Here is a 12,264-nt window from a genome sequence, read left to right as displayed (position 1 = left end):
CAGCAAAGATGGCTCAACCTTCTCCTGGTCGAAGTCGTCAGCCCTCTAAAAATGAATGTGTTTGTGGCAATACATATGTACAAGCGGAGAGGAGACGATCCATGTTGTTCATCAGATACCTGTGTAGAGGAGTAGTGAACCGAGCGAGGCGGCAAGCCATGTTCCGCAGGCGCCGGACGCATTTTCCTGGAAGTCAAAACTTGAGCACTGCTGCTACTTCCGCTGAAGACCTAAGAAACTACTGAGCCTGTGAAGTGACCAGTGTTGTCATATTTCATGGGTATTTCCACCACGTCACTTCCAAACTTGGATGGGTTCCTAGGCCTCGCCACACGGTGTAACAATGCCTTCTCCAGGCGGCCACCTGGCCCCCAACGACACAAACCCACACCTGCAAGGAACGATCGACCACATCTCAACCATGGCGCGCGGTTCTGTCCAGCCCACAAGACATTTCCCCTTATGCACAATGCCTTCCATTCTGTGGAATTGCAGTCTCCGGCCTCCGGGATATGCCTGAGGGGCCCGTCCTACAATATATTGCATGAACTAATGCCGGAGAACCAGTCCTGAGGCCAGAGGCTAGAGTACCAGAAGCTAGGGTCCATCCAAATGCCACACTATTGGGTAACAGTGAGGTCGACATGTCCTGTGCCACCCAATATTTTTCGTCTCGTTCTTCACCTGCAATCGGTGCAGGCCCCTAAATGCATCACCCCTCTCTGCCACACACTCACACGCACTGGCTGCACTTGCTGCTTACGGTGGGATGTTGAGAGAGGAGTCCCCACAACGGGAGGTCGGCGAGAAACACATACACTATTTTTGCACACTTGTGCAAAAATAGTGTATGTGTTTCTCTGGGCTTGTCCTAATGGACATTAGTCTCGGAACCCTGATCAATACAACTGGCGTTGTAATCGGCCAAAATGGGTCTCTCCTCACCTCCTGACACACGAGCTTCATATTCTCCACATCGGTTTCGCTCCACTGCATCGTCCTGCATCGTCCACACACACTGCGCGCACACCCGCGCGTGAGAGATGGGAAGCGGCTGTGTCATCACATTCTCCACAGCGCCCTCGCTCCACTGCGCCACTGCATCGTTCCCACAAACCACTTCCTTTCTTTCTTTGCATCCCGGTCGCCGAGCTGTGTCGCTTCCCCTGGGTTGAGCTTTCCGCGCGCCACGGCTCGTCTGTAGATGCCGTGCACTGAACCCGCCCACGTGTAGGCCCCCGAATGCCTAACCCCTCTCTGGCACATACTCGAACGCACGCACCGCTCGCGCACGCACTGGCTGCGGGTGAGTGTCGGGCATTGGCTACGCTTGCTGTTTACGGTGGGATGAGAGAGCCCAAAAAACGGCGGTGGCGAGAAACGCATAGAGATTTTTGCACAAACTTGTGCAAAAATCTCTGTGTGTTTCTCGGGGCATGCCCTAATGGAGATTAGTCGCCTAACCCTAATTATTACAAATGAAGTTGTAATTGGCCGCGAGAAACGCATAGAGATTTTTGCACAAGTTTGTGCAAAAATCTCTATGCGTTTCTCGCGACAGGCTCGAAAATGGAGATTAGTAGCAGGACCCTATAGTCATCGCACCGCCAGTGTAATGGGCCTTGAGAGAAACAACTATTTTTGCACGTATGCAGCACAGCCGCTGCCCGTCTCTCGCGCCCCGGTGTGTGTGCGCAGTGTGCGCGCAGTGTGTGTGTGTGGCAGAGAGGGGGTGATTCATTCCGGGTCTGAACAGGAGGGTGGGGACCCGTGCACGGCGTCTACAGACGGAGAAGTGGCGCGGCACAAAGCTCAACCAGGGGGAGCGACACAAAGAAGGAGGAAAAGGAGGGGTGAGTTTGCGGGGTGGAGGACGATATGTCATTGTTGTGATTGCCCTCGAGAAAGACATACACAATTTCGCGACAGCCCGTTAGCCGACTGGTCCGTCATCCTTCACATACCATCGCAGGATCGCAAATGCATGGGCCGTCAGCAACGTCAGACGTGCATTTAGATCAACCTCTGAAGCACCTAGCTTGTGGCTTGTAAGTTTCTGATATTGTGGCACATCGCCAGCTACTCCGAAACAAACGCTGCGTGTACGTGAGGCTATTGCCCGTGCACTTTTCAACCCTCCTGGAGACGTTCTCTTTCGGACAGTCATGGCAGTTCAATATTGGAGATAAAGGCCAGGCCAGGGCAAGCGATGATGAAATATATCAATGCATCTCTCTAAGCCTTGACAAGGAGGCAGGCGACACTGCCGAGGGCACGGCGAATGTCCTGGTAGTCGACGTCGTGGGTGTCCTCAACCTCACCCCAGAGCTCAATCTGTGAAGCAACCTCGACGTGCGAGGCCAGAGCGGCATCATGCGCTGTCAAGCGGCCCTTGACAAGCGCAAGAGCAATGACGAAGCTCTTGGTGGCGTAAACCGCACGTTCAAAGGCAGCGAGCTCCCAGATGTCCATCTTCTCGAGCTCAATGCGGAGCTTGGCGAAGGTCTCGGGGGACTGGATAGCAGGGGCAATGCCCTTGGCAGCAATGAGGTCCACACCGTAGCGGTCCTTCATCCACGAGAAGAGAGGGTCCCAGTGCTCGCCCTGCAGACGGACGAGAGCCTCTGGTGCATCACTGGGGAAGCTACACAGTCAGTGGAGGTCTATGACGTTCACTCACCAGATGGTATCAGTGTCAAGGTATGCCATGAGAGCCTCGATGACGCCTTCGCGGATCTTCGCGTCTCCCATGCCGTCAATTGCGCGCGACGCGAGCGAAGTCTGCGGAGTCAGATACCATGCAACGGTCGCAGTCGCAGCTCACCGTAGGAAGAGCGTGCTGCTTGAGAACCTCGTCCTGGTTCTCCCACTCATTGGCAATCAGGAGAGCGAGGAGACGGCGGTCCTTGGGGATAATGAGCTTGGTGCCTCCAGGAGTCTTGAGGTTGCGGTGGTCGAGCTGGACGAGGTAGCCTGGCGTTAGCAGGGGGCCATTCGAGCCTTCCTGAGCTCACCTCCATCCTCCTCCTTCATGTTGACCTTCTTCCAGAAACGACGCAGAGTGACCTCAGCACCTATGTTTGTTAGCAAGTTTGACCAACAGACCCAAATGCCGTACGGTTGGTCTGCGAGAGAGGAGGACCAGGACGAGCTTCGGCATGGCGAGAAGCAGTGGCCGAACCAAAAGCACGGAGCTCATGACGGTGAGCAATGCCGATAGGAGCGCGCGATCCCGAGGGGACGCAGCGGGTGGCGACACGGGTCGACTGGAGGGCGGAGCGCACGACCGAGCGGCTGAGGGATGCCATGGTGGATGAAGTGGACGACAAAAGATCCAAAGCCGACCTCCACTTTTCCACACTCCCTGAAACCTCTCCTCTCCAGCCGGCTCGTAAATGGAATCACTGACTTTCTAATACATTTAGAACCCGCCCAATTAGGTTTGCTTACTCAATGCCCCTCCGCCAGCCACGCGCCACGGGTTCTCGCCGAGTCTCTTGTCCGTTTGTTGTCGCGACCTCCGTCTCCAGACTTTTACATCCCTCTTCTTTCCCCCTCCCACACCAACACTGCGGCAAAGGCCCCTCGATAACCCGCTTCAAGGTCATCATAGGGTGCAGCGCAGCCATGGACCCCTTTACAACTTTTGAGGGCGCGTCCCAGGTATGTCATCTGCTTGCATTCGCAAGGCTCCCAACACATTCCTTTGCCACTGCTGACCCATTCCAGTACGGCGTTGACCAGGACGATACAACGTCCATGTACTCGGCGGCCCCCAGCGCCTTGACGGAGCAGGTTCTTGTCCCTCACTCTGGCCGTGGCAACCATGCGCATGGCCACTCTGGACTCGAGCGCGGTCTCGACGAAATGTCCCTCCACTCCCGCGGCCTCAACGGCACGCACTACGGCGACGAGTACGACCACGGGCTGGACGAGTTTCGCGAGGACGAACCTCCACTCGGATACGGCATTGAGCACGCCTGCAGGTGGGTCCCACATGTTGTCTGAGTGCGGTGAGCTAACCTCATCAGTTATTGTGGTATCCACAACCCGCAGTGTGTGGTCAAGGTATGTCCTTGCCGGGTGGCGAAGAAAGCTGACGCGGCCAGTGTCTTCCTTGCAACAAGTGGTTCTGCAACTCGCGCGGTAACACCTCTGCATCGCATATTGTCAACCATCTTGTCAAAGCCAAGCACAAGGAGGTTGTCCTGCACAAGGACAGCGCTCTGGGCGAGACCACTCCAGAATGTGAGGTCGAGTGTGTCCTCAGAAGCTTACCCATCAGGCTACAACTGCGGCAGCAAGAACGTGTTCCTCCTCGGTTTCATTCCCGCTAAAAGCGACACCGTTGTCGTCCTTCTCTGCCGGTATGTGACTGAACGTTGGGCTGTGTGTTCGCCAACTGACTCACTCAGTCAACCCTGCGCGGCCTTGACGAGCTCTCGCGACATTAACTGGGACACCTCGCAGTGGTCAGCTATCATCGATGATCGCTCATTCCTCTCCTGGCTTGTCAAGGTGCCCTCTGAAGCAGAACAGCTCCGTGCGCGTCAGATCTCCATGGCGCAGATTGCGAAACTCGAGGAGATGTGGAGGGATAACCCTCAAGCTCGTCTTGAGGACGCAGAAGCCCAGGCCACTGAGGAGGAAATGCAGCCTATCCTCTTGAGGTGAGTTGACCCGATGTTGATGCACTACTGACCTCCAGGTATGAGGACGCTTACCAATATCAAAACATCTTTGGCCCCCTGGTCAAGATCGAGGCCGACTATGACAAGCGCATGAAGGAGTCGCAGGGCGAGGTTGACATCACTGTGCGCTGGGACATGGGTCTCAACCAGAAGCGTCTCGCCTTGTTCCAGATGCCAAAGCTCGAGAGCGGTGAAGTCCGCCTGGCTGTCGGTGACGAGCTGCGCATCCGGCTTATTGGCGCGGGCATGAAGGGCTGGGCCACTATGGGTGGATCTGACAAGCTCTGGGAGGGCGTTGGCAGCGTCATCAAGGTGCCCAACAACACCTCGGACGAGATTTGTCTTGAACTCCGCCGCTCCGACAACGTCCCTACCGACTGCACGCACGGCTTCGCTGTCGATTTTGTCTGGAAGGCCACCAGCTTTGACCGCATGCAGCAGGCGATGAAGACGTTTGCTATCGACGAGAAGAGTGTCTCAGGTTACATCGTGCGTACTCTCAACATGTGTCTTTAACAAAGGCAGCTGACACCTTCAGTACCACAAGCTTCTTGGCCATGAACTCGAGCCCCAGGTTCTGCGGACACAGGTGAGGTCACATTAGATTTGCCACGAGCTCTGCTAACACATCCAGATGCCCAAGCGCTTTACTGCTCCCAACCTGCCCGAGCTCAACCACTCTCAAATGGCAGCGGTCAAGGCTGTTCTGCAGAAGCAACTGTCGCTTATTCAGGGCCCTCCAGGTACCGGAAAGACTGTGACGTCGGCTTCGATCGTCTACCACCTCGCCAAGATGAACCCCGGACAGGTCCTTGTGTGTGCGCCCTCGAACGTGGCCGTCGACCACCTCTGCGAGAAGATTCACCAGACCGGTCTCAAGGTTGTTCGTCTCTGTGCCAAGTCGCGTGAAGCACTCGACTCGTCAGTTGCCTTCCTTGCCCTCCACAACCAGGTTGCCCAGAACGACACCCGTCCCGAGCTGCAAAAGCTCATCCAGCTCCGCAACGACCAGGGTGAACTGAGCCAGAGTGACGAGCGCAAGTACAAGTCGCTCGTTCGCGCCTGTGAAAAGGATATTCTCAACGCTGCCGACGTCATCTGCACGACCTGTGTGGGTGCTGGTGATCCTCGCCTTGCCAAGTTCAAGTTCCGCACGGTTCTCATCGACGAAGCGACTCAGGCCGCCGAGCCCGAGTGCATGATCCCTCTTGTTATGGGCTGCAAGCAGGCCGTCCTCGTTGGTGACCACCAGCAGCTGGGTCCCGTTATCATGAACAAGAAGGCCGCCCGCGCCGGTCTCTCGCAGTCACTCTTCGAGCGCCTCGTCATCCTCGGCAACCGCCCGATCCGTCTCCAGGTGCAGTACCGCATGCACCCTTGCCTATCAGAGTTCCCCTCGAACATGTTCTACGAAGGCACGCTCCAGAACGGTGTCACTGCTCCCGAGCGCCTGCGCAAGAACGTCGACTTCCCCTGGCCTGTCGCCGACATGCCCATGTTCTTCCACCAGAACTTGGGCACTGAGGAGATTTCCTCCAGCGGTACCTCCTTCCTCAACCGTACCGAGGCGTCCAACGTCGAGAAGATGGTCACCAAGTTCTTCAAATCGGGAGTTCTCCCCTCGCAGATCGGTGTCATCACGCCGTACGAGGGCCAGCGCTCGTACATCGTCTCGTACATGCAGCTCCACGGCTCGCTCAAGAAGGAGCTGTACAAGGAGGTCGAGGTGGCCAGTGTGGACGCTTTCCAGGGCCGTGAGAAGGACTACATCATTCTCTCGTGTGTTCGCTCCAATGAGCACCAGGGTATTGGTTTCCTCAATGACCCTCGTCGTCTCAACGTCGCTTTAACTCGTGCCAAGTACGGTGTCGTGATTCTTGGTAACCCCAAGGTTCTGAGCAAGGTAAGTTGACGTCATACCAAATGTCCACAGAGCTGACTTTGTAGCACCCTCTCTGGCTCTACCTCCTTACCCATTACAAGGAGAAGTCATGCTTTGTCGAGGGCCCGCTCAGCAACCTCCAGCCCAGTATGATCCAGTTCAGCAAGCCGAAGAAGTCGCTGTCTCGCGCACTGGACCCCTTCCGCCGATACGAGACTCCCGCGAACGAGTACGCCGACAAGGGTAGCCGTGCTGCCGCTCCTGCGCCCAGCCGCTTTGACGCTGCCTACTACCGCACGCACGACACCATCACCTTTGTTCCTCCTGATGCTCAGTCGGTGGTCTCGCAGGCCATGACCCAGAGCTTCCCTCTCTCTGCGATGCCTGGCGGCAAGAAGATGTCGTACTCGGGATACGCCTCGTCCGTCATCTCGCAGCAGCCAGCCGAGTCGTCGGGCGAGGCCCTCCACCCTGGCCACGCTCTCGCTCCCATGTCGTCGCGTGCCTCCAGCATCGCCTACTCGCAGTATGACCGGCTCCCTGCTGGCCCCTCGACGCTTGGTGCCGGCCTCGGTGCTCTCAACGCTGCCAACGAGAAGAAGCACGGGGGTATCGGCGCCCGCAAGCTGTCCATCGGGTCCATTACTCCTTCGGACGCCATCTCGTCGTATGCGTACGGCTACAAGGCCGGCGACGATGACGCACAATCCATTGCCCCAAGCCAGGCGGGAGTCACCGAGTTCTAGTTGACGGACACTGTGTTTTTCAAGCCTCCGCTTGAGTACGGGTTTGGTACCAGCGGCGAGGGATGCGTCCGTTTATCTCGCCCCTCGGCTGTCGTCAGCTTGGCCCGCGTGCTACCTCTGACTTTGCTCGCCGCAAAATGTGGCGTACCGGAAAGCCAATTTGTGACCAGTGCGGGTGGGACGCCCACATACATAGTCGGCACTACGGAACGCGACTGGAGGACTGTAGATCGTGTTTATCGTGCCAGTCTATAGTTCACTCTCATTTCATTGAAGCTAGTTGATTGACGCACATGCATGTCGTGGCACCATGAAATCAATCAGTAACTCGGACAGATTGACATGGAATCGCTAACGCCTGTAATCTGGTTTCTTCAAACAAGAGGCTACACATCCTTTCTACAGTTTGTCCATCTCCTCTAGTGCTCTCACGTCTTCGACAGTTATGCCGCGGGAGGCGCGCAATGATAAGGAAGGGGTTCGTAATGTTCATACGCCAAAAGTGACTACGACACAGGAGCAACAGTACGATCAGATGGGCCAGCGCCGAGGGCGACTGGTGACTGGGCATCGCCAACTGCCTCCTCGTCTGTTGTCGCGGCGTCGACATCATCCGTATCGCCGTCGAACGCCCCCCACGCCGCCATAATGAGACTAACAACGAATATGAGCACAGTCATACCAACGGCGGGCCAAAACGGTGCTCCACCGAGAAGAAGGACAACAAACATGATCAGGCTTGCGCCACCGATGGGGACAAGAAGTACGCGCCAGTTTCTCCGAAATGACTTGCGGTTCTTCTTACGCTGTGCGGTTTCTTTCTGCTTGGCGGCCCATGGACGGCACAGCTTTCCCTCTGCCGGCTGGCGCCAAAGGTTAATTCGTACCGCCGGCTGGGTGGCGACCACCCAGAATCCTGACATGGGCCACAGAACGACGGCAAAGGGCACGAAGATGGTAATGGCGTACTATTGTCAGCTGAGAATGGCATTGACGTGCTCACGCTGTACCATGCCCCAGCTGTCCAAAAATGACGGCACGCATTGGCACCGTTGATGGTTTGTAGGAGGACAATGAATGCTGTGACGAAGGTTAACCCCGTCGCCCGCAAATCGTAGAACCGAGTAGACAAGTTGGAAGTCTGAAGGTTAGGGTGCTCTGAGAGATGCGGGAGGGGACGTACGAGCACCGGGGTCTTGTCGTTCGTAAACAGGATCTGATGTGAGAAATAACTCGCAGTTAGCACTCACAATCAATGCTGTGAACAGAGTAATGACCAGTACTCCTGCCATGGCTGCATACGGTCCCCACACCGCGTGCTCGCTGATGAAATCTCTGAAGACCCAGAACACCGGTGTTGCGATTGCGTATCCTGCTGTCAGCCCCAGCAAGGTTATTAAACAACGCACCGAGCAAGACCCATAAGATTCTCTTCGTCTCCTTCTTCGATACAGCGTCCTTGTATTTCACCACAGCCACAAGAGAGTCATATTCTATCCCAAGGGCCCGGCCTTTATCAAGGGGGAGGGAACGGAGACGCAGCGCGACGGCCTCTTTGACTATGTCGGGACGAACGCCGCGCCGCAATCCCTTCATATGGAGAGCCTTGAACTCTAACGCCAGCGCCTCGCGTGCTGATGACTCGGTTGTCTCGCGTGCGCGGTGCAAGATCTCCAACACGTCCTGGGCGCGGCGGGCGATGTCATCGCCCTCGGGTGCGACAGGAGGCGCGGCGGGGACGACCTGCGGTTGTGGAAATGGTTGTTGACTGTCGAGCAGCCGCTTCTCGTCGAGAGGATCGAGGCCTTGATCAACGCGGTATTCATCCACTTTCTCGTCCAGGAACGGTTCTTTCTCCTGGTCGAAGTGGCCCATCATGGTGGAATGAGTGTGATGTGTGATTGTGGAAACAAGTACAAACGGAAACGAGGACAAGACGAACCATGGTGTTGATCAGCTGTCTCCAGGCGACTCGCGAGCCGAGCGAGGCGACAGGTCAAGCCACACGTTCAGGAGTTGAGGACGCCATGATGCGTTGCCAAGACAAACAAGGCATGGGAGCCAAGAGAGGCGGTGTGAAACGACGTGCACAAAAGCCTAATGCGGCGGATTAAGCTTAGAGAGGTAAATGGTCACGTGACACTTTACTAAATGAGGGGGGAGGGGCGTGATAATTTCAGTGACATCATCCGTTTGCCACCCTTGTTGATCTCGACCAGACGAGACCCACCTCCCTCCCAACATCCGTCCCCACCGGCGTAGGTCTCGAACGTTCCCACTGCCAGAAACCTCGACAGCCAACATGCAGGACTATGTCCGCGGCTACACCTTTGATCGGGTTAACCAGCGAAGTGTGCACTCTGGTACGCGGGACATAACTCTGTCGTGCTGGTCAACGATCTACATGAACAACCGACATGCCAGTGCATCCGCCCACACACAGTCCGCAGCCCATGTCGCTTCCACGGTCCGTTTCGTTTTGAATCCCGACGCGCCCTCCTCTCTTTTGTCTACCCTTGACACTGTATTCGACCAAGGCAAGTCTCCCGCGGCGACACAAGTGCTAGAAGCTGTGCGGATCGCGACGAACACGACCCTGGCGATGCACATCATCGATTCTGAAGCCGACGACCTCCCGCCTGTCATTCGCAACAGCCTCACAACAGCCTCTCTTTATATTCACAGGTCCGAAGCCTACAGGGCCGGCACGCTCAACCCTCATGTCGCCCAGCCTATACTTCAATGGGAGCTGGCCCACAACCACACGCCAGCGCGAGCCACACGCCTGGCCAGCGCTGCGACGTTGCTCCTTGCGATGTCCCATGGGGGCAAACTCACTGTTGTCGGTCGTCAAGATGCTGCTCAGCCCGCTGTTCCACCAGTACCCCGACCTACCACAGACGACCCACCAGATCAACCTGCAACCAAGCGACAACGGGTTGCCGCGCCAGCCGCCAACCTCCAGAGATCATCCTCGCTCCCAATTGCGAATGACACTGATGTCAACGACTTTGAAATCGAGGACGTTTTACCTATTGTGATGCCGAAAGAGGCCGAACAACATCGGCTAGAAATTAACGGCCTCTCTGGCGGCTGGAGCGACTTGTCGCTTGTTATTGCTGGTGAAGTTTACTGCCTCTTCAACTCAAAACTACCCAACGCTCTGCCTACCGAAGACCTTGGGGCTCTCATACAAGCTCTCCGACACGGGGCAGTGACGTTCACTGCCGAGGGGGTTGCTGGTGATCGACTGAACGTCAAGGATCTCTCGGTGGACGTCTCCTGGTTTGGTGGGCAGGACATCTCCTTGACCGTTCAAAAAGTCCTGGCTCAGGTAAGTTTATACGCTGGGCGTCGTTGACAGCAGGTATTCCAACAGCTTATCCTCAACCAATGTCCCCGACTCATCCTGTCCAACTGGGACGCTTACCTGCTCATCCGTCTGGGCGAGGACCGCCAAGTGCATGTCTCACGTTTGTTCCACCGAGACCCCTTGCAGCGCCTGGACCCCATGATGGTTGAATCGCCACTCGAGCTACTTCTCTCGCTTCAACTTCTTTCAACCCGTCTCTACCAGGCCAAGAGCTGCATGAGCAAGATCTGGGCAGCAGAATGTCTGGAGCCGGTCGATCCAATTTGGAGGTATGATGGCAGCGATTGGTTCTACACCGATTCGTCGACGCCAAGCAACTCGTCCCATAAGCTGGTTTCAAGGAGCAGTAACAACTCAGCAGGAGGGCGATCACGTACTGCTCGCGGTGGGAATGGAGGACAGGGAAGGGTAGCCAAAAAGAACAGCACTGGCAATTCCTCTGGTGGGGCTGGAGCGGCTGGCTCGACTGGCAACGCATCCAACGAGGCAACCGACAATCTCGATGATGCAAGAGACGTTAGCCTTGTCAGCAACGGTGACAGCATCGAGGCCGCAGAAGATGCCATTCACGACAACTCTTTCGCTTCAACTTTGACGATGACTCTCAATTCCGACCTGAAACGAGCTCACCTTATCCCGGCGCTCGAATCTCTCACGACACCACTGGAGTGCATCCTCCAAGGGAACCATCCGCTGGGAGCATCCCACCTACACATCTTGCTCGGCGAAGAGCTATCGGGTGGGCGCACGGGATTGGGTTTCCGCACCCAGGTTGACAATATACCCCTTGTCGCCAAGGTCGTGGACATGTCCGACAGCTCTCCATTGTGGTTCCACCCTGACTGCTACGACACCGCCAAAGCTATAATGCGGCAAGTATGGACAGAGTGTAGGATGTACACCTGGAACCTGGAACCGCTTCAAGGCCGCGTCGTCCCCAGATTTTATGGTCTGTTCGCATCATCAACGTCCTGTGAGACGTCAACGCCCATGCTCGCTGTAGCCCTGTTGGGTGACGCTGGAGCACCGCTAGGAGGAGACTTTTCCGGGCCGGCACCTCAGCTTGCACCGTATGCGTGAGTACATTGTGCTGTAACCCAATTGACGGACAGAAACGACGTCCGGGCAGCATACAAAGCGCTCCGGCATGTGGGAGTCCTCCACGGTGATGTCGCCCCACGCCATATCCTAGTCCGAAACGGCCGAGTGAGCATCATCGACTTCGAGGCGTCGCAGGGCCTCGTTGGCGGTTCCCCGTACCTTCAGGCAGAAAGTGACAAGGTTGAGACCATGCTTGCCAACGCTGAGACCGACGCTATGGCTGGCCGTCAAACGGAGGTCGTTACCGCCTAGCTGAAGAACACGCCACTACAACACATGCGTCATGAGGTGTAGAAGGCACTGGGATTAGCTACCGCAGACCGCAATTGCCGCTCACTCGGCGAGCAACCGACTCGTCGTTCCATGAGGTAGCAGTGCAGGAAGAGAGATTGAGTTGTCTGAGGAGGAGCAAACCTGTTGTCATGGCGGAAGTGGCTGCACGTTGTATGGTGGATGCCAGACTGTCTTTTC

At 56.4% G+C, this 12,264-nt stretch overlaps 3 protein-coding genes across 3 annotated transcripts; 1 reads left to right on the top strand and 2 right to left on the bottom strand.

Annotated features, from left to right (window-relative positions):
* Window positions 1–2,235: 2,235 nt before the first annotated feature.
* ATP12 (ATP synthase complex assembly protein atp12) lies at window positions 2,236–3,308 on the bottom strand (the record flags this gene model as incomplete). Its single annotated transcript, XM_028624600.1, has 5 exons — window positions 2,236–2,635; window positions 2,681–2,781; window positions 2,825–2,973; window positions 3,015–3,074; window positions 3,119–3,308. 5 exons carry the CDS (start codon window positions 3,306–3,308, stop codon window positions 2,236–2,238), a joined length of 900 nt encoding a protein of 299 aa, XP_028474768.1.
* Window positions 3,309–7,825: 4,517 nt separating this feature from the next.
* EHS24_009310 (uncharacterized protein) lies at window positions 7,826–9,197 on the bottom strand (the record flags this gene model as incomplete). The annotated part of the gene is made up of 4 exons (XM_028624599.1): window positions 7,826–8,235; window positions 8,289–8,514; window positions 8,570–8,691; window positions 8,729–9,197. 4 exons carry the CDS (start codon window positions 9,195–9,197, stop codon window positions 7,826–7,828), a joined length of 1,227 nt encoding a protein of 408 aa, XP_028474767.1.
* Window positions 9,198–9,621: 424 nt separating this feature from the next.
* On the top strand, window positions 9,622–12,045 carry EHS24_009309 (uncharacterized protein; the record flags this gene model as incomplete). Its single annotated transcript, XM_028624598.1, has 3 exons — window positions 9,622–10,653; window positions 10,699–11,762; window positions 11,805–12,045. 3 exons carry the CDS (start codon window positions 9,622–9,624, stop codon window positions 12,043–12,045), a joined length of 2,337 nt encoding a protein of 778 aa, XP_028474766.1.
* Between the last annotated feature and the right edge of the window lie 219 nt (window positions 12,046–12,264).

Source organism: Apiotrichum porosum (assembly GCF_003942205.1).
Source record: "Apiotrichum porosum strain DSM 27194 chromosome Unknown scaffold_9, whole genome shotgun sequence".
In the NCBI taxonomy this organism is placed as follows: Eukaryota; Fungi; Basidiomycota; class Tremellomycetes; order Trichosporonales; family Trichosporonaceae; genus Apiotrichum; species Apiotrichum porosum.
This window is presented reverse-complemented; position numbering and strand designations above follow the sequence as displayed.